This window comes from Molothrus ater, chromosome 27 (genome assembly GCF_012460135.2).
Source record: "Molothrus ater isolate BHLD 08-10-18 breed brown headed cowbird chromosome 27, BPBGC_Mater_1.1, whole genome shotgun sequence".
Classification (NCBI taxonomy): domain Eukaryota; kingdom Metazoa; phylum Chordata; class Aves; order Passeriformes; family Icteridae; genus Molothrus; species Molothrus ater.
Genome location: NC_050504.2, coordinates 1,187,783 through 1,215,722, shown reverse-complemented (window position 1 = coordinate 1,215,722; position 27,940 = coordinate 1,187,783). Strand labels below are relative to the sequence as shown.

The 27,940-nt window shown below is 64.0% G+C and overlaps 3 protein-coding genes across 3 annotated transcripts in view; all 3 read left to right on the top strand.

The window, feature by feature from the left end:
• GPATCH8 (G-patch domain containing 8) overlaps nt 1-8,137 on the top strand; it is a 55,425-nt gene extending 47,288 nt beyond the window's left edge. Inside the window, 3 exon segments of the mRNA XM_036399154.2 lie at nt 1,727-1,857; nt 2,204-3,078; nt 3,081-8,137. Coding sequence (XP_036255047.1) covers nt 1,727-1,857; nt 2,204-3,078; nt 3,081-6,028 — 3,954 coding nt within the window. The 3' untranslated portion in view covers nt 6,029-8,137.
• Nucleotides 8,138-9,554: 1,417 nt separating this feature from the next.
• ITGA2B (integrin subunit alpha 2b) lies at nt 9,555-17,734 on the top strand. The gene is made up of 30 exons (XM_036398877.2): nt 9,555-9,700; nt 9,775-9,905; nt 9,983-10,080; nt 10,160-10,319; nt 10,401-10,450; nt 10,816-10,861; nt 11,007-11,132; nt 11,215-11,262; nt 11,509-11,552; nt 11,649-11,708; nt 11,817-11,869; nt 12,003-12,205; nt 12,322-12,504; nt 12,592-12,637; nt 12,715-12,819; nt 12,964-13,019; nt 13,117-13,268; nt 13,497-13,610; nt 14,290-14,360; nt 14,447-14,594; nt 15,372-15,464; nt 15,548-15,627; nt 15,746-15,826; nt 15,896-15,998; nt 16,078-16,230; nt 16,310-16,435; nt 16,614-16,727; nt 16,938-17,042; nt 17,118-17,240; nt 17,537-17,734. Exons 1-30 carry the CDS (start codon nt 9,555-9,557, stop codon nt 17,642-17,644), a joined length of 3,126 nt encoding a protein of 1,041 aa, XP_036254770.1. The 3' UTR covers nt 17,645-17,734.
• Nucleotides 17,735-19,793: 2,059 nt separating this feature from the next.
• Nucleotides 19,794-27,917, top strand: FAM171A2 (family with sequence similarity 171 member A2). The gene is given in 11 exon segments (XM_054517433.1): nt 19,794-22,048; nt 22,050-22,083; nt 23,369-23,461; nt 23,572-23,730; nt 23,815-23,991; nt 24,565-24,681; nt 24,918-25,044; nt 25,666-26,356; nt 26,358-26,873; nt 26,875-26,939; nt 27,625-27,917. Coding segments are annotated over 11 exon segments (2,424 nt in total). The 5' UTR covers nt 19,794-21,658; the 3' UTR covers nt 27,680-27,917.
• Nucleotides 27,918-27,940: the final 23 nt, after the last annotated feature.

Sequence of the window (27,940 nt, the reverse complement as noted above, 5' to 3'; positions counted from 1 at the left end):
CTTGTCCTGGTGAAAGTAGCTCTGCTGTTCCAGGTGGGATCATGGCTGTGTCCGTGCGTGTCCGTGTGTCCCTGCTGCAGACCCCGGCTCCTCCCGTGCCCCTGCTCTGTAGAGTAGCTGGCACACTCCCCCACAGCTCTCTAGTCATGCTTGCTTGTTGGTTTTTTGGTTTTCTTTTCCTCTCTTCCACTCTTGTTATATTTTTACTTTCTTTTTTTCTTTGTGATGTGACGTTTTCAGCTGATGTATTGAAAGCAAACCCTTCTAATTTGGGAGTCCAGATCACAAGAGTGAGTTTCTTTCTACTGGTGTCTGTAATTGTATCTTTTCTGTGTGTCCTCCCCTCTGATTTTGGTAACAATCAACCACATTTAGTAAATACAATTAGGTAAGAGAATCCTCTGTCTTGTCCAATCTCTCCCTTTTTCACAAAGCAATGTTCTCTTTACATTGGGCCAGCTTAATTCCTCTAATTTGAGCTTTGGGTTGGTTTCCAGCTCCACTGTTTCTGTGTGTGGCAGTCTGACTCTGCTCCAGGAAAGAGGCAGAGTCAGCCAGCCAGAAGTATTTAGAATTCACCAGTGATTTGTACATCCTGTACAAGAATTGTTCCAAAGTGACTCCTGCTCTGAGTCTCGTTAGTCTCCCAGGCCCTGCATGAAATGCCTGAAGAACATGAAACTTTTTCCAAAAGCTGAGTACAGGATGCGTTCTGGAACTGGGCCCTTTGAAAGTGTTTTGAATTGTGCACCTAAAAAAAAAAAAACATTTAGTCTCTTTAGGATGGTAGAGGTCTGTCTTTGTTGCTTTCTGTTACTTAAACTTCTGTAGAGCACTCTAAAAAAATGTTGTGACTATCCACATATATTCCAAGAAAAACCAGCAGCCTCTTCTCCTAGTGCTGTGAGACAAGGACTTTCCAAAATGTTCTGAAGTCTTGGATGTTTATTTTCTGTTAGAAATGGCTACCTAGACTTCCTCAGTGCTATTAGGGTGTTTGAAATTCCTTGGGATTGGGTTTGCTCCCTCATGATAAGATTTCTGGGGAACTTGGTGCTTCTCCCCCCCACAAAGTATTCAACCCTGAGAAACCCTTCTGCCTTTAGAGCAGTTTGTTTCTTGACCCTCTCAGAACTACTGTCAGGAAAACAAGTAACTGGTTGTGGTGTATGTTGTACTCTGGGTTTGCTTATGAAATCATTTGCATGGGATTTTTGGCTCCTTCTCCAATGTAATGGTACATTGCTTTTGTCAGATGTCATTCCTGGGTAGCTCTGGCACCAGCTAATCCCTCCTGTCCTTTGGCCCATGCTTTTGACTCGTGTCATGCACTGTTTGTCAAGTACATCTGCACACTGCAAGAGCAGCAAAGTAAACAATCCTTCTTCTTTTCCCCTTTTCCTTCCAGAATTTGCTTGTTGCTTCGAAATCAGCTCTGTTGTCCATGCTAAAGAAAACCAGTAGTGTTGATTGGAAAGGGGTATACACAGAACTTGAAGTCATAGCCAAAAGTGACCACCAGTTGTCTTTTCCTTCAGCTGCTGGGAGGATGGCAGTGTGCTCCGTGGGCTTTGTTGAGCTAAGATGCTGTTGCTCCATCCTGGCTCAAGAAATGTCCCTGGGGAGGGGCTTGACACCGCAATTTCCAGTGCTACAGCAAAGAGCTGCTCTTGGACAAACCACAAACAGCTTTGATCTGATCCATCCCTGCTTTCTTTTGCCTCAGAGGTTGAAAGATCTCAAGCAAAGGGAATTTGCTCGCAATGTCTCGTCGAGATCCCGGAAGGATGAGAGGAAGCAGGAGAAGGCCCTGCGGCGCCTGCACGAGCTGGCAGAGCAGAGGAGGCAGCCTGAGTGGTGAGTCTGGGGGGTCCCCAGCACCCCTGGCCTGGGCTGGCATTCCTGCTCTGGGATACTGCACAGGCTTTGAGGGCAAAGCCTCACACTGCTGTGCTTTTGGTAGGAGTGAATTCACTAAACTGCTCATGCAGAGCATTCCCAAATTGCTTTATCCAGCAATACGTCTTCTTCAGTAATTTAATATTATGAAAAACTTTGAGTGGCTGTATATTGATATTTTAATGTGTGTGTCTGGGTGCAAGAGCACTTGAGCTGCATAAGACTGTCTCCACTGAGGGATGGATCCTCCTGCAGCAGGACAGGGACACCAGTAAGCTGTGTTTTCTCTCTCCCCCTGTTCCAGTGCTCCTGGAAGTGGGCCCATGTTCAGGACCACCACGGTGGCTGTGGATGAGGAAGGTGGAGACGACGATGACTCCGCAGCCAACAGCGGCTCCTTTGTCCAGACCAGCTCCGGCCAGGCCACAGAGATGACCACGGACAGAGGCTTCCTGAGCACTGGGCAAGGCACTGTGATGCCAGGCCAGACATCACAGGGGGCACAGGCCATCAGCTTTGGCATTAAGGGCGCTCTGGGAACTCCGCTGCAGAAGATCGGGGTGTCCTTTTCCTTTGCCAAGAAGACCCCAGTGAAGCTGGAGACCATCGCTTCTGTTTTCAAGGACCACGTGGATGAGTCCAGTTCTGCAGATGGGGGAAAAGGTGATGAGAGGGGGTCCTCAGAGGCTGGCAGCCTGCAGAAGTCTGGGGAGGGTGAAGGCACCAATAATTCTGATGGCAAGGGGGAGGACGATGACCATCACGACAAGGACAGTGGGGCTCTGGCCAGCACCTTATCCAAACTGAAGAAGATGAGGCGAGAAGATGGACCAACAGCTGTGGAACCAGAATATTACCACTACATCCCCCCAGCCCACTGTAAAGTAAAGCCCAACTTTCAATTCCTGCTTTTCATGAAGGCTACTGAGCAAACGGAAGCGGAAAATGTGAACAAAAAAAACGCGCACGAAGTGAAAAAGGGGAATTCCCCCAAACCCAAACCCAGCAAGCACACAGAAAAGGCTGCCGAGGGCACAGGGCAGCAGAAGGAGCAGAGTACTACTGAAACTGCAGCCCAGCAGGGCAAAACAGAACGAAAAGACATCCCAGAGAATGAAAATACACAGGAGAGCAAGCACCTTCCAGAGAGCAATCCCCCCGAGCCAGACACTGCTAAAGAAGCTCCTCCTCTGCCTCGGGCTGCAGAGATGGCTCTGAGGGACCAAAGCACCCCACGGGACCTTTTTTCCCTGTTCTGAGTAAGGACGAGAGCACGACACTGCAGTGGCCTTCAGAGCTGCTCATCTTCACCAAAGCTGAGCCCTCTGTGTCCTACAGCTGCAACCCCCTGTACTTCGACTTCAAGCTCTCCCGTAACAAGGATGGAAAAGGGAAAGGGGCAGAGAAATCCAAGGATCCAGGGGGTGTTTGTAAAGACAACACTCAGAGCACAGAACCTGGTGAGGTGAGCAAAGCCAAGGAGGCTGAAAGTGTAGAGAACAGTTCTGCTCAAAAAATGGAAAACAAATCCCAGAGCAAGCAGGAGTCCGGTCTGGGGAGCACTGGTAAGGGAGAGGGGGAAGACAGCAGTAAGAGTATAACGGGTAAGAGTAAATCTGGAAGGTCCCATAAACACAAAAAGAAAAAGAAGCACAAAAAGTCCAGCAGACACAAACGCAAACACAAGGAGGAAGCTGAGGAAAAGGCCCGGAAAGCTGAGCTGGGGGAAGAGAAACCCAAGAAACGGAAAAGGCACAGGCACAAAAAAGGTAAATCCTCCCTTTCGACCGAGTCAGACCGGGCGCTGAAACCTGAACTGTCTGAAGACTGCAGCCATTTCCAGAAGAAAAAGCGATGCTCCCAGGAGTCCCAGAGGAAATCCCTGTCTGCTGAGGAGGGAAGCAGCACTAAAAAGGAGGATGGGGGTAACTCCTGCCAAGAGCACGGCAGCAAAAGACACAAGGCTGAGCTGCAGCAGGTGCCTGGTGCGAGGCGGCGCTGCCCGGCTCTGTCCCAGCCCCGGAGCGGCTGCCGGAGCCGGCAGAGCAGCGGTGACGATGACAGTGACGAGGGCTCCCCTGGCAAGCACTGCCACCAGAAGTCCCCGTCGCAGTACAGCGATGATGACTACGAGTCGGGCAGCGAGCACTCCCGCAGCCGCTCCCGCTCGGGCCGCAGGCGCTCCTCGCACAGGTCCTACTCCAGCAGCTCGGAGGCGTCCTCGGGGCACAGCCGCTACAGCCGCCACAGGAGCTACTCAGATGACAGCTACAGCGACTACAGCGACCGCTCCCGCTGCCACTCCAAGCGCTCCCAGGACTCGGAGGATGACTCCGACTACAACGGCTCCAACCACCGCTCCAAGCGGCGCAAATACTCCTCGTCAGAAGATGACTACAGCTCGAGCAGGAGCAGGTCCAGGAGTCGGAGCAGGAGCCGAAGCCACCCCCGAGGCAGGTCGAGATCGAGGAGCCGGGACAGGAGCCGCAGCAGCAGCTGCAGCCGCAGTCGGAGCAAGAGGAGGAGCCGCAGCGGGACTGGGCGCAGCTGGAAGCGCAGCCGCAGCTACAGCCGGGACCGCAGCCGCAGCACCCGCAGCCACTCGCAGAGGTCCCTGTCACGGAAGGGCTCGCGGGGCCACGAGAGCCCCGAGGAGAGAAGGTCTGGCAGAAGGGACTTCATTAGGTCCAAGATCTATCGCTCCCAGTCTCCTCACTATTTCCGGACAGGCCGAGGTGAAGGGGCGCTGCCCAAGAAGGAGGATGGCAAAGGAGAGGATCTGAAAGGATCTAGCTCCCTGTCCCAGAACAGCAGCGGCTCAGGCACGGGGCGGGCCTCAGAAGGGGACTGCAGTCCTGAGGAGAGGAACTCCGTCACTGCAAAGCTGCTCTTGGAAAAGGTGCAGTCCAGGAAGGTTGAGAAGAAGCCCTGTGTCACTGATGAGATGCTGTCAGGGGCAAACAAAGTGGGAATAAAGCTCAAAGATCCTCCCCAGGGCTACTTTGGCCCCAAACTGCCTCCTTCCTTAGGCAACAAACCAGTTCTGCCCTTAATTGGGAAGTTGCCAACTATTCGGAAACCAAACTCCAAAAGATACGAGGAGTCTGGCTTGGAGAGGGGTGAGGAGCAGGAGCTGTCAGATGCTGAAGATGGTTCCCAAGGCATGGAGGAGGGTCAGCTGGCCAGCCAGTCTCTCCTGGAAGATGTGGTGATGGTAATTCAGGACAAGCCTCTGGATGAGCAGAAACGTGATGAAGCCTCTGTGGAGATGCCATCCCTTCCCCTGGACACGCCGGCGCTCCCTGAGTGCTTTGGCTCCGGAGATCTGGTCATGCCACACAACTTCCTCTCAGATCCAAGCGATGGTGATGGGCTGGAGCCTATGGACAGGGGCAACCAGCCAGTCCCAGTGGAAACCAGTATGATGCCCTTAGTTCCAGATGTTGAGCACTTTCCTGGCTACGTGCCTCAGAGCGGGGAGCCGAGCATGGAAGGAGATCGGGAGGGGGGAGAAGATTCCTCTCTAGCCCCGCTGGAAAGCCAGCCTATCACCTTCACGCCCGAGGAGATGGAGAAATACAGCAAGCTGCAGCAGGCTGCCCAGCAGCACATCCAGCAGCAGCTGCTGGCCAAGCAAGTGAAGGCTTTCCCCACCTCGGCCGCCCTGGCACCGGCTGCCCCCGCGCTCCAGCCCATCCACATCCAGCAGCCGGCGGCGGCCTCGGCCACGTCCATCACGACGGTGCAGCACGCCATCCTGCAGCACCACGCCGCCGCCGCCGCCGCTGCCATCGGCATCCACCCCCACCCGCACCCACAGCCCCTCGCTCAGGTCCACCACATCCCCCAGCCACACCTGACACCCATTTCCCTGTCCCACCTGACCCACTCCATTATTCCGGGGCACCCCGCCACGTTCCTGGCCAGCCACCCCATCCACATCATTCCGGCATCCGCCATCCACCCTGGCCCCTTCACCTTCCACCCTGTCCCTCACGCTCTCTACCCGACCCTCCTGGCTCCGAGGCCAGCAGCTGCTGCTGCTGCCACAGCCCTGCACCTCCACCCCCTGCTGCACCCCATTTTCTCAGGACAGGACTTGCAGCATCCACCCAGCCACGGCACATGAAGGACAAAATGAAGGAACCTCGGAGGAAGGAGAATATTTGGCGTTTTGGGAAGGGATTGGAGTCGAGCCAGCGGGCAGGTGAGGCCTGAGCATTTCCTTTCACTCTTGAGCAGCCAAAGAAGCCGGGGGCTCGAGGGCTGGGCAGTTGGCTGCATCCCAGGGAAGTCTCGCTCCGACTCCTCCGCGCACGCAGCAGCACCGCTCCAGAAGAACCATTTCACCTTTAGAACAGCCAGACACTTGGAAAGGCTTTTTTCCCCCCCTGGATTCTTACACTTGGTCATCTTCCTTCTGCCACCTTGTATGTGATAAATGAGGTTTCATACACACTAATAGGATCTCTAAAAATCCTTTTAATGAGGTCATCTAATTAAAATAGCATGATTGAATCTGGCTTGTAATCGGTCATGGAACATCGGGCGCTGCCGTCTGTGGAGGGGCTGGAGGCCTCAGCTTTCAGGCATTGCAGGAAGTTCCTTGGCCCCTGTCTCTGCAGACATGGGTTTTTCTTGGTGTGAGCAGCAAAGGTGGAAGTAAGAGCTTAGTGTAAAGAGGAGGAGGAGCTCTGTGTGTGTGCCCAGAGCTCCCTTCCTTCCCCATCCTGCATCCACGTTCTCCTGCGCCAGGACCATGCCTGGATATCCCAGACTGGAGAGAGGTTCTGGGGCTGGGATTCCAGTCTGGGCTTTGACCACTCTTCTCCTGAAAGGGGGGGGGAAAATCACTCTGAATTCCATCTTCTGTGGGGTTGGGAAAGAGGCACTGGGATGGGAGAGAGAAGGCAAATCCTGTTAGGAATTGAAGCAATACAGAGGACAGGGGAGCGCGGCCTGGATGTAAAACGTGTTCTTTCCTCTGTAACACTGATGGTTTCTTTATTAATTTATAGGATTTTTTTTTTTATGTAAAGAATTGCACTGAACTCTGTAAACAAAGATGCTGCTTTTTGTAGCTCCTATCAAAGGTTACATTTGTAGTATATCGCAATAATATTTTTTACAGCCAGTTCTTAGTGGTACTTGTTCTGGTGGCTTCTGTGTAAATATGTTTGCTGTAGGTGACCCAAGACACTTGTAAAGGTTCAATTTATAGTTTCAGCTAGATGCAGAACAGCTAAGCATGTATATTTTATCAAGCTCATGTATTTTTGAAGTTTTTATGTAGTATAAAATGTAAAAACAAACAAAAAAAGATCTTCATTTAGAATTTTGCAGAAGAAAAAAAAAATCAACAGGTGAGACTTGGGCAAGGTGAGGGGTGTGGGGATAGCAGTGACTCTGGCAGGTTCTGCATTCCTCCCCACCATAGGAATGGGCACTGGAGCAGCCTGGGGAGCAGCAGGAATTCAGGGTGCTCCCAGAGAATAGGAGCCCTTTTTTTCCTTTCCTTTTCCCCCCCTTTGGAAGCAGTAATGTGCAGACCCTGCTGGTGCAGGAGGAGCCTTGGGACTGCTCCCATCCCACGCAGAGGGTTACCCCAGCTTAGTCCATGAGGGATTTCCCAGTTCTCCCAGTATCACCCAGCTCAGGTGACAGTGCCCGTGGGAGCTTCCTCGCCCCAGTGCAGGCAGTGTCCCATCCACTGCTGCTGTCCCCACTCACAGGGCACTGCAGGTGTCACAGCCCTTGGGCCACCACCACTGGAGGGAGGGATTTCAGAGCAGTGTGGGGATGTGGTGACATCCCTGTCCCATTCCCCATCCTCATCCTCTTCCCTGTCCCCTCCTGGAGTGCAGCACGAGGCCAGGCAGAGTCAAAGGATCAAAACCCCCTGAGCTCCCTCACCGTGTAAATGAGAAATTGGAGCAGGTCAGAGTGACAGCAGTCACAAAAAAGGGACTCAATTTCCTGTAAATACCAGACAATTCAGTGTTACTGTCAGAGCTGAGCTTCATAGGGCCCATCTGTGCCCTGGTCCCACTGCACTGTGGGCAGGGATTTGTTTTTGGACTTCAGGATAGCGCTAAAATAATTAACCTGTCATTACTTACAAGCATAAACAGACTGTATTTAACTTTGTCACATAAGATATATATATAAATATATATATATGCTGTAAAATGAGGGAAAAAAACCTTTCTAATAAACCAATGATTTGTGGAAAAAGAAACGTGATGCTGTGTGGTGGTGGGGAGCTGCTGTGCAGAGCATGAGCCTCTTTTCCTAACCAAAGACCTGGTTTGATTAAAGGAAAAAATCCACCCCCCTGCATGCCAGCAGGCCCCAGGGGTCCAGGGTGCCACCTGCCCTTCCCTGGCGGTGGCTGATGAGGGATGGTGCAGCAGTGCTGAAAGAAACAGGAAATGAAGTAATTGGACAGAAGAAAGGATTATAATTGCCCTCAGGGGCTCTGGTGTGGGCTCCAGCTGGGTTCAGATGCTGCAGCAAGCTGGGGGCGAGACCTCCCGAGGAGGAGCAGCTGCCCCTGAGTCCGGTGTCCTCTCCCGGAGCTGTGCCACGGCTTTGGGCAAACCCCGCTCTCCTCAGCCGCAGCTGCTCCGCAGGGCTGGAGCCGACCCCGCTCCAGGGGCCAGGGTGCCCTGCAGGGACCCCCTGTGCCCCCCAAACCCCCCGAGTCCCTGTCCTGTCCTGCTTCCCACTGCAGCTTCAGAGACGGAGGAGGAAAGCCCCGTTTCACACGGGCTGGCTCCCAGGGAGCTGCTCCGGGGCCTCTCCCGGCCACGGGTGCTGGGTTGGCACCAGGAGGGCCCAGAGACCTCGGGCACTCTGACTGTCCTTAATTAATAGAGTTTAAATTAATTCTGTAGGTGGGTTCAGGGCTGATGCCGCTGTCCAGGCTGGGCTGAGCCCCGCGGCTGCCCCCGGCCTGGCTGAGGGCACAGGGGACAGAGACAAGGACGCGCCTTGTTCACTGTGCCCGCCGTGCCCCCGGTCCCTTGCCAGAGCCATTGCCCTGCACGGCGCTGCTGCTGCCCCGGCCCTGGCAGGGTTTGGGGTGTCCCTGCCCTGGGAAGGGGACACTGGGGGTGATGCCCGGTGCGGGCGGGCTCGGTGCTGTCAGCTCCATCCGGCTGCCGAGGGGAGATCGGGGGCGATGCAGGGGCCCTGTGCCCTGCTGCCCTCCCCCCTCGCCACATTTCCGCTGGTAGGGACTGCCTGCACCCCGAAATAGCCACCCCGAGACTGGAACCCCGAAACAACCACCCCGAGACTGGAACCCCGAAATAGCCACCTCGAGACTGGCACCCCGAAACAGCCACCCCGAGATGCCCATCTCGGACAGCCACCCCGAGACTGGCACCCCGCGGGCGATAGGCTCAGGCTGCTGTGGCCGTGTCCCCCACCCTGTCACCGTGTCTCCCGGTGGCACTGCCACCTCCTGTTCCCCGCCCTGCTCCGGCCACATCCGTCTCCCCCGCACCTCTCCGGCTCCCTGCAGGAGCGGATACGCGTCCGGGGGGGCCCTTCCTGTTCCCCGTTCCTGCTGGGCCCGGCCCCAGCTGCGTCCCCCGAGATAAGCCAGGGACACTCCGGCACGGCGGCTGTGGCCACATTTTGGGGTAACGATGGGGCTGCTGCGGGTGCTGCTGCTCCTCGGGGGGCTGCGCCTGCCCCCCACGCTGGGGCTTCTCCAGGAGCCCCCCACCATCTACGAGGGGCCCCCCGGCAGCTACTTCGGTTTCGCCCTGGATTTCCACCGGAGCGAGGGAAGGTAGGGAGGCACCGGGGGGTCGGGGTCGGGCACGGCTCACGCCCGCCGACCCTGACACCCGCTCTGCCCCCCAGGCCCAGCGTGGCGGTGGGAGCCCCCCGTGCCAACACGTCCCAGCCCGGCGTGGCTCAGCCCGGCGCCGTCTTCCTCTGCTCCTGGCCCCCCGACAGGACCCCCTGCCACCCCCTGCTCATCGACACTGCGGGTGCGTGGGCTCCGTGGGGCGGGGAGCGGGCGCGGGGGGTGCCAGCTCCGCACATTGCCCCTCTCCCGCTCCCTCAGGGGACGAGAGCGAGAGCCAGGGCACCCTGGAGCTGCGCACCTACAAATCGCACCAGTGGCTGGGAGCGTCCGTCACCAGCTGGAAAGGCAACCTGGTGGTAGGTGCATCGCGGGGGATGTGGGCAGCCTTGGGTGGTCACGGGGTGGGCACCCAGCCCGTCCCATCGCCGTGCCCAGGTCTGTGCCCCGCTGCAGCACTGGAACGCTTTGGAGGGGCAGCACGAAGCGTTCCGCACCCCGACGGGCACCTGCTTCGTGCGGAGCCCGGAGCGCGACGTGTGGTACTCGCCCTGCCGCGACCGGACCATGGCCAGCACCTACCGCCAGACGGGCTACGGTGAGGGGGGAACGGGGAGCGGGGGGATCCCAGGCCGGGATCCCAGCCCCGCGTCCCTCTGACCCTGCCCTGTACCCGCAGCGCACGACAAGCGCTACTGCGAGATCGGCTTCAGCGCCGCTGTCACCCCGGTGAGAGGGGATGGAGGGGCTCGGGGGACTCGAGGGACTCGGGCACCTTAGAGGGATCGGGGGGTGCCCCCCGGGATGCTCAGAGGGGGCTGAGAGAGACGCAGAGGGTGCGGCCAGGATGGTACCCGGGCGTCACGGCGGGGGATGTTGGGGTGGGGATGCTGAGCTGGGGGATGTGCAGTGGGAATTCCGGGAGGAGAGGTCCTAGGAGTGGGGGGGACATCGGGGTCGGGGTGCCGGGCTGGGAGATGCTGGGCTGGAATGTGCCAGGATGGGAAATACCAGGGTGGGGGATATTTGGGTGAGGATGCTTCGGGGGGGATGCCGGGGTACCCCGGGGGGTGCTGAGCCAGCTCCTCCCGCAGGATGGGACGCTGGTGCTGGGTGCCCCCGGCGGGTATTACTTCACAGGTGAGTCCTTCCTGCTGGCGCTGCTCCCGGCGGGGAGAGGTCACCCCGGACATGGGGTACCCCGTAAGTGCCACCCGCAGTGGCACTGCCAGCCTGGGGCGGGTGCCCCGTCAGGGCTGGTGCTCCCTGCCCCGGTGTGCCCCAGGGCTCGTGTACTCGGTGGAGCTGGACAAGATCCTCAGGCGCTTCCTCGGCACGTCCCTGCTGTGGCTGGGGAGCCCGGGGCGCCCCACGGAGCCGGTGTTCGGGGACTACGAGGACGGGTACCGGGGTGAGCAGCGGGCACGGGCACCCTGCCCCACTGCCAGCTCCTGCTGGGATACCCTGGGTCACCAGTGCCCACCTCCCTGCAGGATACTCGGTGGCTGTGGGCGAGTTTGATGGCGACCCCAAAACCAAAGGTAGGGCTGAGGGGTGCAGGGAACGGGGGTTGATGGGCCTGGGGCACCCCGGGGCTCCAGAGTGACCTTGTTCCCCTTCTCGAGGGGGCTGGACAGGGCGTGCCAGGACAGGGGTCCCGCCCATCTCTGTGCCCTCATGACCCCATGTCGCACCAGGGGTATCCCTGTGCCCACCCCAATGCCGGGGGTATCCCCGTGCCCCCCTCAATGTCCCAGGGGAGCACTCAGGGCTCTCATCCCTCACAGAGTACGTGGTGGGGGTCCCCAACAAGAGCAACACGAGGGGTGAGGTGAGTGCTGCGGAGTGCCCGGTGCCAAGGGACACCAGGGGACACCCCCATGTGTCGCCCCGGGCTGGACCTGGCGTCTGACACTGCCCTGGGCAGGTGGAGATCTTCACTGCGGGGTACACCCTGCGCCGGCTGCGGGGCATCGCCAGCGAGCAGGTACCCCTGCCCTGTGACACCCCCACACCCCCGGTGCTCCACAGCACCCCAGCTCCCCCCGCCCACTGTGCCCCTGGCACCCCCCGGTGCCACCCTCACCCTTTCCAGGTGGCTTCGTACTTCGGGCACACGGTGGCAGTGGCCGATGTCGATGGGGACGGGTGAGAGCAGGGACAATCGTCCCCCCCTCCTCCACGGCGACACCCAGGGGTGCTGCCCCGTGCCTGGCACAGCGCTGGGTGCCCCCAGCCCCCAAACCCGCGGACCCTGACCCTGACCCCGCGCCGGGCACAGGAGGGACGATCTGCTGGTGGGCGCGCCGCTGTTCATGGCCCGGCGCTCGGACGGGCAGCGCAGCGAGCTGGGCCGCCTCTACCTCTACCTGGGGCAGCAGCGCCTCGCCGGGCCCCCCCAGACCCTGACGGGCACCCACCCCTACGGCCGCTTCGCCGCCGCCATCGCCAGCCTCGGGGACCTGGACAGGGACGGATTCGGCGGTAACAGCGCGGCGGGGCGGGCATGGGGCTGTGCCACCCCCGGGGCCGCGCCCTGGGGGAAACTGAGGCAGGAGAGCGCGGGGAGGGGGGGGTGTTCACGTCCCTTCTGTCCCCAGACGTGGCCGTGGGCGCCCCGCACGGGGGTGACAGTGGCAGCGGGCAGGTCTTCATCTTCCGCGGGCAGAGCGAGGGGCTGGCGCCGGTGCCCACCCAGCGCCTCGACAGCCCCTTCCCCGGCCCCGCCGCCTTCGGCTTCGCGCTGCGCGGTGCCACCGACCTGGACGGCAACGGCTACGCGGGTACAGCCCTGGCACGACACCGCCCTGGCACCGCCCTGGCACCCCGGTGTCACCACCCCGGCACCGACCCTCTGCTTGTCCCTGCAGATCTGCTCGTGGGGGCTTACGGGGCGGCCAAGGTGGCCGTGTACCTGTGAGTGCCCGTCCCTGCCGTGGCCCGGGGCTCCCTCTTGGGTCCCCTGGCACCTCAGCAATGTCCCCCTGCCCCAGGGGACTACCCGTGGTGGTGGCCCGGACCCAGCTGAGTGTCCCCGACGGGCTGAACCCTGAGATCCTGGACTGCTCCCTGCCCAACTCCAGCGTCCCTGTCAGCTGGTGAGGGGACACTGCCATGGGGACACTGCTACGGGGACACTGCCATGGGGACATTACCGCTGGAACACTGCTGTGGGGACCATGGGGACACCACCTTGGGCACAGGACAGGTCTCTGAGCACTGCTGGTGGTGTCCCCCCGCAGCTTCCACGTGGAGTTTTGTGTCAGCGTGACGGGCCAGGACATCCCTCGGAGCATCCGTGAGTGCCAGTGTCACCCGGCAGGCACCGCTGGCACAGGGCCACCGATGGGCTGTTACCGCGGGTGTCACCAGTGCCACCTCCCGTTCCCCACCAGAGCTGGAGGCTGAGCTGCAGCTGGACCGGCTGAAGCCCCGGGCATCGCGGAGGGTCCTGCTGCTGCGGGGACACCAATCGTCCTGGCAGGAGGCGCTGCTGGTGGCACCGGGGGCACCCCCCGTGTGCAGGAACCTCACCGCCTACCTGCGGGTACGGGCACGGGGACAGCGCGGCAGAGGGAGGGGACATCCAGGGAGGGGACGGGAATGGGGCTGTGGCATCGCCAGCCAGGATGGGGACAGGGCTGGGGACAGGGTTGGGGATAGCAGTGTCTCCCTGTCCCAGGAGGGCGGCTAACAGGGATGGGGACAGTGATGGGTGGGCCCTGGGGTGGGCATGGGATGCCCTCTGGAGTGCTGTGCCCATGGGTGTCCCCAGGACAAGGCTGAGTTCAAGGACAAGCTGAGCCCGGTGGCCCTGAGCGTGGCTCTGACGCTGCCCAGAGAGGCCCCGAGGTTGGTGCTCTACGGGGACACCCTGGTGCAGGCACAGGTAGGGGGGACATGGCTGTGGGGGGACGTCACCGTGGTGACACGGGGTGGGCTCATCCCCACCAGGGCACGTGTGGGTACCCCCAGCCTGGCTGAGCTCAGCTCTGGGGTCCCCAGCTTGTGCCAGTGTCCCCAGCACCCCCTGGGATTGCCCCTGTTCCCCTCCCACTCTCCCCAGTTTCCACTCGGACGTGGCCCCTACCCTCCCCACTGTCCCTTATTCCCTCTGGAATGTGCTCCCACACTGTTCCTGCCACTCCCTGGCATGCCCGTCCTGTTCTGCCCTCTGTGCTCATCCTGCAGTCCCCAATCCCTCCTCTGGATGTCCCCTCTGTACCCAGCACTGTCCCCATTCCCAACCCCGAGATGTCCCCTCTGTTCCCTCTGCCATCTCCAGTCCCTCCTCAGGATGTCCCCTCTGCTGTCCCTGCTCCCTCCTTGGCGTGTCTCAGGGTATGTCCCCAGTCGTCCCCGTGGATGTCCCCTCTGTGTCCCCATTCTTCCCTCTCACAGATGTCACCTCCCTCCCCTCCATCCCTGGAATGTCCCCTCTCTGCACTGTCCCAAATCTCCCCTCTGGCCCCTCCACCAGCCCAGTCCCACCCCGGGATGTCCCCAATGACTCTCTCACCTCACCCTGGATGGGGGGGTCCCCCTGTCCCCTCCCTGTCCCCTCCCAGACCCACATCATCCTGGAGGACTGTGGCGATGACAACCTCTGCGTGCCCGACCTGCACCTGGCCGCCGACACGTGAGCACCGGGGAGGGGGGGCTGAGGGGGTGCCCGGTGTCCCCGCGGGGTGCTGAGCCCTGTCCCCGTGTCCCCGTGTCCCCCAGCCCCAGCCAGCGCCTGCTGATCGGGGCCGAGGCCGTGCTGTCCCTGCGGGCCAACGCCACCAACGCGGGCGAAGGCGCCTTCGAGGCGGAGCTGAGGGTGCAGCTGCCCCCGGGCACGCACTACCAGGCTGCCCGCAGCACCATCCCGGTGGGTGTGACCGGGGGACAGGGCTGGGGGGTGACCAGGGGCGTCACAGGGGTCACCAGGGCTGGGGGGCACGTCCTGCTCTTGCTGGCCATCACCTGCCTCTTTGGGGGTGCCCGGTGGGGATGGGTGCTGGGAGATGCCCAGGGTGGGGGACTTAAACTGTCCTTGGTGCTGTCACCTTCCGTGAGGGTGCCCGGTGGGGATGGGTGTCAGGGGGTGCCCAGGGTGGAGGGGCCAGAGGGGACATCCCAGAGGGGAGATCTGGGACAGTGCAGAGTAGAGAGGGGACATTCCAGGGAGAGACCTGGCATGGAGGGGAGGGAGGTGACATCTCCGAGAGGGAAGAATGGGGACAGCAGAGGGGACATCCAGGGAGATGATTGGGGACATGCCCTGAGACACACCAAGGAGGGAGCAGGGACAGCAGGGGGACGTCCTGTGGAGGGATTGGAGATGGCAGAGGGACAGAGGGGACATTCTCAGGGTTGGGAATGGGGACAGTGCTGGGTACAGAGGGGTGACCCAAATCGGGGGGCTCACACTGTGTCCTTCATCCTCCATGGGGTTGCCTGGTGGGGGTGGCTGCCCAGGGATCCTGGGCTGGGGGTTCCTGTCCTGCCCTTGGTGGCTGTCACCCTTCACAGGGTCCCCACTGGGTGTTCAGGGGTGTCTGGGGTGTGGGGCTCAAGCCCTGCCCTCAGCTCATGCAGGTCTCCCGTGTGGCTGGTTCCTGGTGGGGTCCATGACGTGTCCGCACCCCATGTCCCCACCCCACAGGGACAGGAGAAGCTGAGCTGCAACCCCAAGAAGGAGAATGGGACCCACGTGGTGCTCTGTGAGCTGGGCAATCCCATGAAAGCAGGAGCCAGGGTAAGGGGGCAGGGGGGTCCCTGCTGTGCCTGTCACCCACTGGGGCTGGTCACACACCTGCCCCTCTCCTCTGCTGTCCCCAGATCACCGTGGACATGGAGCTGAGCGTGTCCGGGCTGGAGGACGTGGGGGATGCCATCACCTTCCACCTCCAGCTGCGGAGGTGACACCCTGCTGCCCCCCGTCCCCCACCCACTGCAGGGACACTGTCACCTCAGACTTGGTGTCCTCAGCATGTCCCCAGACTCAGTGTCCATTCTCATCCCGCTGTGTCCCCACAGCAAGAACAGCCCCAGCCCCAGCCACGCCTCGGTGACGGTGACAGTGCCCGTGGAGGCAGAGGCAGAGATGGAGCTGCGAGGGTGAGGGTCTGGGGGACACGGGGACACCGGGGGGACGAAGGGGGACACTGACGCCCCCTCTCCCACCAGCAACTCCCTGCCTGCCACCATGGTGCTGCCCACGAGCTGGCACGGGGTGCAGGGCAGCCGGCGGCTCGAGGACCACGGCATCAGGGTGGAGCACGTCTATGAGGTGATTTCAGGGGATGTCCCCTCTGTCCCCTCCCCGGCGCCATCTCCTGTGCTGGGCATCATCCACCGTCCTCTCGCAGCTCCACAACAAAGGTCCCGGCACCGTCAGCGGGGTCACCCTGAGCCTCGCCGTGCCTCACCTGCTGGGCGAGCACGTCCTGCTCTACCTGCTGGAGCTGGGCACCCAGGGGGGCATGAACTGCTCCCAGCACCCCGCCCTCAACCCCGCCCAGGTAGGGGCTGCGGGACCCTGCCCGCCGGGGGCGCTGGGACATGTCAGGGAGGTGGTGTCACCTCTGTGTCCCCTTCCAGCTGGAGATCTCCGCTCCGACGGCAGCAGCGCCCGGGAACGGCAGCCAGCACCGGGAGCGCCGGCAGGCGGAGCCGGCCCCGGGAGCGGGGCTGGGGGACCAGGGGCTGGGGGACCTCGTCCGTGTGGTGAGCGGGGGACCCTGGGGACCTGCCCGCAGTGATGGAGGCAGGGCTGGGGCTGCCGGGGGGGGCCCACATCCCTTGGGTGACCCTGGGGACCTGCGGCCCATGGTGGGCACAGGGCTGGGAGTGTCCCCTGGGGTGGGGGCTCCCCAGCACCCACCGTGTTGGACGCCACCCCCAGGACTGTGACAATGCTACGTGCGTGGACATCACCTGCCATGTGCCCAGCCTGGGCAAGGACCAGCGGGCACTGGTCAGCGTGCACGCCCTGCTCTGGATGGACACCCTGCAGCAGGTACTGTCCCCTCCTGGGGACAGAGGGGACGGGGTGGCATTGTGGCCTTAGGGCACCCCTGCAATGTCCTCTTCTGCACCGTGATCTCCAGAGAGCACCCTGGGGATAACCATGTGTGAGGTCATGGGTGCCCTGTGAGCTGCCAGCACCCCTGATGCCAGGTTCCCATGTGTCCCCATGTGTCCCCGTGTGTCCTCCTGCTGTCCATAGCGGGAGCACCTCCTGGAGTTCCGCATCCAGTCACAAGCGTGGTTCAACACCTCGGCCATGCCCTACCGCGTCCAGCCCCGGCTCCTGCCCAGCGGCAAGGCTGAGGTAGGGCTGCCGTGGCTCTGGGGACACGGGGACAGGCCGCGGTGGCAGCGGTGTCACCCCCCTGTCCCTCTGCAGACTGAGACCTGCGTGGTGCGCACCAGCCCTGGGGGCGAGGGGGCTGTGCCCGTGGGGTGGGTGGTGCTGGGGGTCCTGGCCGGGCTCCTGCTCCTCACCCTCCTCATCCTCCTCATGTGGAAGGTGAGTGGGTGCAGGGGGACACTGGGGACATCCACCATGGTGGTGGAGCCTCACTGGCACCAGAGGGACCACGAAACACGGGACACGGTGCTGGGGGTGGGGGCTGTGGGACAAGATGGGGGACAGCAGCACGGGTGACACTGTGGGGTCCCCAGAGGCGGGGGTCCCTCAGGAGCGATGCCATGGGGTCCCCGCGGTGGTGTCACAGGGATCTCCGGGGGGCTGATCCTGTGGGATCCCTGGGGCTGCTGCCGTGGGGTCCCCCAGGGCCCCACTGTCACCGTGTCCCCTTGCAGATGGGTTTCTTCAAGAGGACACGGCCACCTGCCGAGGGGGACACGCAGGAGCCGGGCAGTGCCCAGGAGCCGGGCAGTGCCCAGGAGCCGGGCCAGGCCCAGGACTAGCGGGGTCCCCCCGTGCCCACCCCCACTCGCTCACCTTCCCCAGCCCCCCGTGCCCGTGGGACCCCAGCCCCGCTCTGCTCCCCTCGGACAATAAATCCCTGCCCTGCCCTCGGTGCTGCCCGCGGGCTGTGGTTGTGTCCCCCGGGACTGCACCAGAGGTCTGGGGGGGGGGGGACGGAGGATTTTGGGGACCTCCGTGTGTCCTTGTGGGGTGCCCCTGGAGGGCAGAGGGGAGGTTGGTGCCAGGCTCAGTCCCGGGGGCTGCTGCACTGCTGGGGGATCAGTACCGGGGCCGGTGCTGGTACCGCGGGTGGGTCACGGTACCGGGGCGGGACCGGGGGATCGGGGCAGTGCCAAGGATCAGTCCCGAGATGCCGCTGCGGTACCGGGGCTCGACGCTGAGGCTCGAGGAAGTACCGTGAGTGGGTCCTGGGAGGCTGGTGCCGGTACAGGGCAGTCCCGAGATGCTGGTGCCGGTACAGAGCCTGTCCCGGGATGACGGTGCCGGTAAAGAGCCAGTCCCGGGATGACGGTGCCGGTACCCTGTCCCCGTCCCGGGGCTCGGAGTGGAGCCGGGAATGGGTCCCGGGAGGCCCGTGCGGTACCGGGGGCAGTGCAAGGCGGCCGATGCCAGTACCGGAGAGAGCCCTGCAGTGCCGAGTCCCGGTCCTGGTCTCGGGGCCGTGCCGGGGATGGGTACAGCGGGTCGGGATCGGTACCGGGGTTAGTGCCGGGGCTCGAGCAGTGTCAGAGATGGATCCAGGGGTCGGTGCCGATGTCGGGGGTGGGTCCTGAGATGCCGCTGCCGACACCAGGGTCAGTCCCGGGATGCCGGTGACGGTACCGAGTCCGGGTCCAGGTCCCGGAGCTGTCCCGGGGAGGGGTGCCGGTGTCGGTTGCGGTACCGGCAGGGGGTCCGGGCTCTCGGGGCACTGCAGGGGGCGGTGCCGGAGGTTGGTCCGGGGGTCTCGGGGCGGTGCCGGGGGTGGTCCCGGTGCCGGGGCGGTGCCGCTCCGGGGGTGGGCGCTGGGCGGCCGTGCCCGGCGGCTCCGGCAGGTGGAGCCCGGTCCCCGCGGCGGGCGGGCGGACGGGCCGGGCGGGCCGGGCATGGCGGGGTAACGGCGCGGAGCCACCATGCGGCCCCGCCGCCTCCTGCCGCCGCTGCCGCCGCTGCCGGTGCTGCTGCTGCTGGCGGCCGCGGGCGGGCGGCGGGCGCGGGGCGCGGCGGAGCCGGGAGCGCACGGTGAGAGCGGCCTTTGTGTGCGGGGCGGGGGGCGCCGCCGGCAACACCCCCGCGTTCTCCCCGCGCCCACATCCCCCCGGCATCCCTCGGCCTCCACCCCCTGCCCCGCTCCACCCCAGCCCTACCGACGCCCCCGCTCCCCCACGCCCGCCCGAGCCCCGCGCCTACATCCCCCCGGCATCCTTTGAATCCTGTCGCCCCCCCGCGCATCGCCCCCCGATCGATCCCGGCACCGGCCCCCCCATCCCCGCATCACCCCCGCCCCGACATCCCCCCGGCGTCCCTTGGCTTCCTCACCCCCTCGGCAGCCCCGGCCCCCTCCCCGCACCCCAAAGCCCAGCCCCACCCGCCCCCCGCCCCAATCCCCATCCCGACACCCCCATCCCCTCCCGCCCCCCCGTCTCCGACACCCCCATCCCTGCCCACCCACCCCCCCATCGCGCCTGCGCCCCCCGTCCATCCCCCGGCTCTGTCTGTCCGGCCGCACCCCCGTCTGTCCGTCTGTCTCCCCGTCCCCGGGCGGTTCTGGCCACCGGCGGGAAGGGGGTGATGGGTGGGGTGCAGCTGCTTGGGTGGGGGTCACGGACAGAGCTTGGGGGCACGAGAAGGGGGGGTTGGTGCCAGACCTTGCGGTGCAGGATTGGGGGGGGGGGGGTCCCGGGCAGCGCCAGGGGGTCGCGATGGAGGGTGGGCGTCACAAACCAGGGGGTGAAGGAAGTTGGGTGGAATCACGGCCAGAGCTGGGGGTGCAGGAGGGTGGGTGGGGGTGCTGAGCAGAGCGGGAGGGTGTCTGATGGTGGGTGGAGGTCCCAGGCCAGGGGGTGCAGGAGGGTGGGAGGGCAGGGGGTCCTGAGCAGCAGCCGTGGGTGCAGGATGGTGGGGGATGCATCCTGCAGGCAGGGTGGGCCTCGGGGTCCCCGCGGCTCCCTGTGACCCCTCCTGCACCCCAAACCCTCCTGGCAGAGCCCCTGTGCCAGGGTGAGGCGTGCTCGGCAGTGGCAGGGGGGCTGTGGGCTGAGGAGGGGTCCCTGGCCCGTCCTGTCTGTGCTGGCTCAGCTCCCCGCTGGCGTCACCCCTGCCCATCCCCGTCCCCGCGGGGTGACAGACATGACAGAGCTCCTCAGTGCCACCCCAGGGCCTGGCACCCCCCGCCCTGCTCATGGGACACTGGGCTCAGACTGGGGGGCACTGGGGAGCCAGCGAGGGGCCGGTGCACCTCGGGGTGCCCGCACCAACCTCTGACCCTTTGGTGGCGGCGCGGGGACACAGAGTGGGGACGGGGCCGTGCCTGTGCCTGCGTCCCCGCGCTGGGGGTGGCACCATGGCCCCCTCTGATGCCAGCTGTCCCCCGGCAGCTGCGGGTGGCCGGCGTGCGGCCGCGGGAACATTCCTGCCCGCGGGTGCCGGCTGTCCCCGCCATGCAGGGGGACACCCCCAGCCCCTCCATTCCTGAGCCCGCCCCCCCCCCCCGCCCCTGTGCATCGCCCGAGCAGCTGCTGCGAATCTCCCCCCCTCGCCCATTGCCACATCTGGGCCGCATCTGGGCCGGGGCGGGTCGGGGGGGGTGCCCGGTGGAGCGGAGGGTTCCGGGGCTGCGGGGGGCCCGGCGGCAGCCCCGGGGCGCGGGATGAAGGGATGAAGGAGGTCGTTGCCTGGGTGACGGCGCCGGAGCCGGGACCGCTGCCAAGGGCTGCGGATCATGCGCGGGATGGCGCCGGCTCGGGGGGGCCGGGGGCACACGGGGGTTTAGGGTCCCCCCCTCCCTTCAGCCGGGCCCTGCAGTGGGGACTGGCCTGGGGGATCCCTCCCCTTATTGCTCTGGGGTCTGCTGGGTTCGAGACCCCCTGGCCTTGGGACAGGAGTGAGAGTCACCTGGGGGTGGCCTTTGGTGGGGGGGGTGAGAGTGATGTGACTGGGTGCACCCAGCTGGGTGGCACGGCACCCTGGGGCCAGGAGCCACCTCGGGGGGGCACAGGGTGGGCACAGCAGTGATGCTCACACCCCCTCAGGATGGTGCCTGCTGCCTACTGGGGAGCACCTGTGACCTGCCAGGGTGGTGCCTGTGACCCACCTGGGCGGTGGCTGTGACCTGCTGGGCATGCTGGGCACTGGGATGGGTCCCACCACCTGCTAGCATGGTGGCCATGACCCACCAGGATGGTGGCCATGGCTTTCTGGGATGGCACCTGTGACCTGCCAGGGTGGGTCCCACCATCCTGCCTGGATGGTGACTGTAATCCACTGGGACAGGTCCCACCACCTGCTGGTGTGGCGACCATCACCCACCAGGATGGTGGCTGTGATGGTGACCATGACATCGCTGGGATGGTGACCATGACATCGCTGGGATGGTGGCCATGGGCCCCCTGGGATGGTGGCCTTGACCTGGCAGGGTGTGTTCCACCACTCCTGAAATGGTGGCCAGACCCCCTGTGCTGTTGGCCATGACCCCCTGCAATGGGAATGGTGGCCATGACCCAGCAGGACAGGTCCCACCACCTGTTGGTGTGGTGCCCATCATCCATCAGGATGGTGGCCATGACTCCCTGGGATGGTGGGTGTGACCCCCCGGTTTGGTGGCTGTGACCCTCTGGGATGGTGGCCATGACTCCCTGGGATGGTGCCCATGACCTCCTGGGATGGTGCCCATGACCTCCTGGGATGGTGACCGTGAGTCCCTGGGATGGTGGCTATGAACCACTGGGATGGTGCCCATGACCCCCTGGGATGGTAGCTATGAACCATTGGGATGGTGGCTATGAACCATTGGGATGGTGGCTATGAACCATTGGGATGGTGGCTGTGACTCCCTGGGAGGGTACCCACAGCCCCCTGGGACAGTGGCCGTGCCCTATGGGACGGTGTCTGTGACCCCCAGTTTGTGTCCCACCCTGCTGGGACGGTGGCTGTGCTCCCCCCCACCCTGTCCCCTGTGCCCACGCCGTGTCCCCTGTGCCGTGTCCCCAGAGGTGCTGCTGCGGGTGCAGGTGTTGGAGAGCGGCTCGCTGGCCCCGCTGCCGCAGGCGGCCCTGGATGTGTTCGGCGGCCGCATCGCGCTGGCCGCGGGCAGCACGGACCAGGCGGGCTCGGCGGTGCTGCCCGTGCCCTACCGCCTGGGCTCCTGGCTGCTCGTCACCGCCGCCCGCCGCGGATATGTCACCTGCCTCTGTCCCCTGGCGCGTCACCAAACTGCCACGTGAGTCACCGACCCCAGAGCCCTCCTGGGCAGCTCTGCCTGGGGGTCCCCAGTCCCTTACTGGGGTGTCTGAGTTTGTCTGGGGGGCACAATCCCTTCCTAAGCCATGATGGGGGATCCCCAGTCCCTTCCTAAGTAGATTTGAGCCATGATGGGGGACCCCCAATCCCTTCCTAAGGGGATTTGAGCCATGATGGGGGATCCCCAATCCCTTCCTGAGGGTTCTGGGTCTGATTTGGGGTCCTAAATTCCCAACTGGGGGAATCTGAGCCCTGGTGTGGGGTGCTTAGTCCCTTACTGGGACCTCAGTCCCTTCCTTACAGGGGACCCCTAATAGGTTTCAGTGTAGGGATCCCTTATAGAAAAGTGTTTGGGAGGGATCAGGTCCCTTTGGGAGGGGACAACCATGTCCTGGTGGCCCCCAAGTCCCCTCATCCCATCCAATCCCATCTCATCCCATCCCATCCCATCCCATCCCATCCCATCCCATCCCATCCCATCCCATCCCATCCCATCCCATCCCATCCCATCCCATCTCATCCCATCCCATCCCATCCCAGGGGAAGTTGGGGTGTCCCCTGGGATGCACTCCAGCCCTTTTCCCCAGGGCAGGGGGGACTGGGGGGTGGCACACATGGGAGCACCCAGCTGGGGATGTGGGAATGGGGTACAGGGATTGGGGATGGGGGAATGGAGGGTACTGGGATGAAGCAATAGAGGAACAGGGATGGAGGGTGCATGGATGGGGTTGTGGAGGGGGTGCTGCCACCCCATTCCTCCTGTCCCTGTCCCTGTCCCCAAATGCACCTCACCCCTTGCTGGGTCCCCCTTCGCCACCCCCTCCTCAGACCCCATCTCCCCCTCTCCCCATCAGTCCCCCCAACCCTGGGAGGAATGTGTGTGTGTTTTTGGGGTCCAGATGTGGGTATTTTGGGGGTCCAGGTGTGTGTATTTTTGGGGTCCAGGTGTGGGTATTTTGGGGGTCCGGGTGTGGGTATTTTGGGTGTCCAGGTGTGGGTATTTTTGGGGTCCAGCTGTGGGTATTTTTGGGGTCCAGGTGTGTGTATTTTTGGGGTCTAGGTGTGGGTATTTTTGGGGTCCAGGTGTGGGTATTTTTGGGGTTCAGGTGTGGGTATGTTGGCGGTCCGGGTGTGGGTATTTTTGGGGTTCAGGTGTGGGTATGTTGGGGCCCGGGTGTGGGGTTTTTTGGGCTCCAGGTGTGGGTTTTTGGGGTCCATGTGTGGGTATTTTGGGGTCCCCCCCCACCCCCCGCTTCCCTTTGCAGTCTATGCCTCCATCAGCCTCTACCTGCTCCCGGAGCGCCCGGCCACGCTCATCCTCTACGAGGACCTGGTCCAGATCCTCCTGGGATCCCCAGGTGAGATCCACACGGGGGTGGCCCTGGGTGACACCACCGACCGAACCACGGGGACGGCGGTGGTGACACCTCCATCGCCCCGGGTGCTGCCACCCTCCGTGTCCCCGCAGGTGGCCGCGGGCAGCCGTGGGCGCAGTTCCCCCGGCGGGCAGCCCGCCTGCCCCGCAGCTCCACCTACAGCCAGCTGGCCGCGTCCCTGACCGCCGCCTCCGGCCCCGGCCCGGCCCGCGCCTTCCCCGCCTTCCTCGGGGCCGAGCAGGACGGCAGCGGTACGGCGGACACCGGGGATTAGGGGTGGGGGGCGCACCCGATGTGCCCCCCCCTTAGGGATGTCGCCGTCCTTGTCCCCGCAGGCAATGGCACGTGGCTGGAGCTGGCGCCGGTGGCGGCTGTCAGCGTCCACCTGTTCACCGGCAACGGGACCGAGGTGCCGCTGGCCGGCCCCGTCCATCTGTCCGTCCCTCTGGGCCCCGATGCCGCGGCCGTGGTGGCCACCAGTGTGCCAGCCTGGAGGTTTGACCCCAAGAGCGGTGAGTGGTGGCAGGAGGTGGCAGAGGGGACACAGGGAGACACAGTTCCGGATGGGGGGGCAGCGGGGATACAGCTCCTGCTATGGGGTGACAGAGGGGGCACAGGGGAACACAGATCCTGCTGGAGGTGGCAGAGGGGACACAGCTTCTGTTTGGGGGTGGCACAGGGGGACACAGCTCCTGTTACGGGGTGGCAGAGGGGACACAGCTCCTATTGGGGTGGCAGAGGGGACACAGGTCATGTTGGGGGTGACAGAGGGGACACAGCTCCTGTTAGGGGTAGCACAGGGGGACACAGCTCCTTTTTGGGATGGCAGAGGGAACACAGCTCATATTGGGGGTGGCAGAGGGGACACAGCTCCTGCTGGAGGTGTCAAAGGGGGACACAGCTCCTGTTGAAGGTGGGAGAGGGGACAGAGGTCCTGCTATGGGGTGGCAGAGGGGACACAGCTGTGGCTGGGGTGGCAGAGGGGACACAGCTCCTGTTGGAGGTGGCAGAGGGGACACAGGGGGACACAGCTCCTCTTATGGGGTCGGGGGGTGATGAGGTCTGAGCCCAGTGTGTCCCCGCAGGGCTGTGGGTGCGGAACGGGACGGGGCTGATCCGCAAGGAGGGCCGGCAGCTGTACTGGACCTTTGTCTCCTCCCAGCTGGGATACTGGGCCGCAGCTCTGCCCTCCCCCAGCACGGGTAAGGTGACACCTGTGAGTGCCCTGTGTCCCTTGGCTCTGGGGACAGGCTGGATGGAGAGGGGATGGCAGCACCTTGGGGTGCTTCCCCTCTGCCCCCCCAGTCCCAGGGCTGCTGCTGGTGGGGTGGGGGCTCCCCCCAGTCCCTTGTCCCCAGGGCTGTCTGGGCTGGGGAGACACTGCAGCCCCCCAGGGTACTCTCAGGGGGGGCTGCCCCTCTGACCCTGCTGTCCCCAGGGCTGGTGGCGATGGCAGCGGGTGTGACAGACATCACTACCTACCACACCATCTTCCTCCTCACTATCCTGGGTGCCCTGGCCCTGCTGGTCCTCATCCTCCTCTGCCTCCTCATCTACTACTGCAGGTCAGTGTCCTGCTCGTGGCAGGGGATGGGAACAGAGCCTGACATTCCATGTGGGAATGGGGGTCAGCACCTACCTGTAACCCCTGGGTGCCCCATAGCTGGGGGGGACCATTTCCTGGCACCCTAAAACTGATTATAGGAGGGGGCAGCATTCTCCTGGTACCCCTGGGTGCCCTGTAGCCATTCTGGGGCTACAGGGCACCACCCCTTGGAACCCCCAAATGCCCTATAGTTGGCTATGGGGAGGAGGCACCAGCCTGCGGCACCTCTGGGTGCTCTTTAGCTGGATTTGGGGAGCAGACACTGACTCCCCAGCACCCCTGGGGTGCCCTTTAGCTGGCTTGGGAGGGGGTAAACACCACTCCCCAGCGCCCCTGGGTGCCCTATAGCTGGATTTGGGGGGTGACACAACACTCCCCAGCACCCCTGGGTGCCCTATAACTGGATTTGGGGGGTGACACACCACTCCCCAGCACCCCTGAGTGCCCTATAGCTGGATTTGGGGGGTGATACACCACTCCCCAGCACCCCTGGGTGCCCTATAGCCCCCTCCTCTAGCTCCTTCTAGCGGGTGAGGGAGAGGGGGAGCAGGGGGACCCACGACCCCCCGTGTCCCCGCAGGCGGCGCTGCCTGAAGCCGCGGGCTCAGCACCGCAAGCTGCCACTGCCGGGCCCGCTGGACGCGGCGCGCCGGGACCAGGCCACCTCGGTGTCCCAGCTGGACCTCCTGTGCGGGGGCAGCCACCTGGAGACCGCCTCCTCGGGGGGCGACACCGACCTGCCCACGCCCAGCCTGCCCCCCTCCACCCGCGAGCTGACCCCGGCCCGGCCGGACTTCTTCCAGCCGCCGGCCCCGGCCCCGCTCCGCGCAGGCCTCCGGCCCCCGGCGGCCACGCTGGGCCCGCGCCGCCGCCCGCCCGCCGCCCATGAGGACTACGGGCGCTCTGGCGAAGCCTTCGGCCTGCGGGCCGCCCGCTCGGTGGACGGGCTGCAGCCGCCCGACGAGCACCCCCGGGGCACGGCCGCCTTCGGCCCGCGGCCGCCCTCGCCCTCGTTCTCCCGTTACGGGCCGCAGCCCGCCGAGCACCCGCTGCCCGAGCCCCCCCCGCGGCCGCCCTCGCTGGCTCCCCCCGGGCCGCTGCTGCTCTGCGGGCCCCTGGAGCGCGGCGGGGGCCCCGAGGATGTTTACCGGGGGGTGATGCCCACCCTGCTCATCCCCGCCCGCTACATGCGCCTGGCGCCCGGCGAGCCCGAGGGTCCCCCCGAAGCCGACGGGGGCCCCGGTTCGACGGCGGCGACGGCCGCGCCCCCGCCCCCCCCCCGCCTCCGGGCAGCCCTTCGAGGAAGGGGAAAACTGGGCCGGGGCTCGTGCCCCCCAACCGGTGAGCGGCTCGGTGGCCATCCCGGTGCTGCTGGACGGGTCGGCGGTGGCCCAGCTCAACGGGGAGCTGCAGGCGCTGGCCGGGCAGCAGCTCCTGGAACTGGCGGGGCCGCCACCGCCCAGAGCCTGGTTCGTGTCCCTGGACGGGCGCTCCTCGCAGGTTCGGCACTCCTACATCGACCTGCAGGGCAGCGAGAGGGGCCCAGGTCCCGCGCCCCCTCCCCGCCTCCCCCGGGCCGCCGGAGGCGGGGAGGAGGACGGGGGACCCCGGCCCCCGCTGCCCGCAGCCTCCCCCGAGGACAGCTCGCTCGCCCCCTTGCTGGAAGCGGGCAGCGGGGGGCGGCGAGGCGGGGGCAGCGGGCGCAGCAGCGCCAGCGAAGCCCCCCGAGACTCCCTGACCAGCCCCGAGGAGGAGGCGCTGACCGAGGCGGGCGACGGGGGCGACGACGGGGGGCGACCGCAAGAGCCCCTGGCAGAAGCGGGAGGAGCGGCCTCTGATGGTCTTCAATGTCAAGTGAGTATGGGGATGGAGGACCACCCTGGTCCGGGGTGGGAGGCAAGTCCCAGGGGGTGCTAGGATGGGGACACCACTGCTGTCACCCACCTCAGCCCACCACTGTCCTGCCCGGCCACCGTCTCCTCCCACCATTGTCCTCTGTCACCGCTGTCCCATCGCTGCCGTCCCACTGCCATCTCATCCCAGCACTATCCCATCCATCATCCTGCCCCATCAGTCCCATCCCACCACAATCCCACACAGCCATCATCTCCTCCCACTGCTATCATCCCCATCCCACCCTCCCGTCCTGTCACTGTCCCATCCTATCCTGCCATGCTGTCCCACCACCTTCCCCACCATCCTGCCTTGTCACTGTCCTCTCCCACCACTGTCTCAGCCCACCACCATCCTCTCCTGCCATCATCGTGTCCCATCACTGTCCCAGCCCACAACAATCCCATCCCACCACCACGGTCCCTTTCTGCCAGGGGAGGGACCAGAGGCTACACCCAGGCCACCCGTGTCCCCCATCTGCTTGGGACCCTCACCCTGTGCCACCAGGCTCTGCCACACGGGATCCTGCTGCCCCTGTTCCCTCCTTGTCCCACCCAACACCACCATCCCTGTTCTTTTGGGGGTGGGAACTGCATGCTCCATGTTCCCCCAGTCCTGAGCCATGTCCCCTTTTGTGTCCCTGCAGGACAGGGGGGGCTGGCACTGCCCCCCGAGCCAGTGGTGCCTCCAAGCTGCCATAGGAGCCAGGGGGCCCCTGTCCCCCCACCCTCATCCCCCTTTGGATTTTAACTTGTGTTTCTAAACGTTTTCTACGTGGTGAGGATGAAGAGGGGTCACTGGGGCCAGGCTGGCAGAAAGGGGGGCCATGGGGACCCCCCCGGGTGCCAGGCTGGGCAGGGAGCTGCTGCCTGCACCTGCCTGCACGTCCTGCCTGCTCCTTAGAGGCATTAATATATTAAACACACAAAATCCCCCCTGCCTCTGCCTCCTGCCTCAGTTTC

Coding starts and splice junctions, on each gene's coding strand:
- ITGA2B (XM_036398877.2), top strand. CDS start 9,555: ATGGGGCTGCTGCGGGTGCTGCTGCTCCTCGGGGGGCTGCGCCTGCCC. Junction 13,611..14,289: donor ACACCCTGGTGCAGGCACAG/GTAGGGGGGACA, acceptor GTCCCCTCCCAG/ACCCACATCATCCTGGAGGA. Junction 16,436..16,613: donor TGGGGGACCTCGTCCGTGTG/GTGAGCGGGGGA, acceptor CGCCACCCCCAG/GACTGTGACAATGCTACGTG.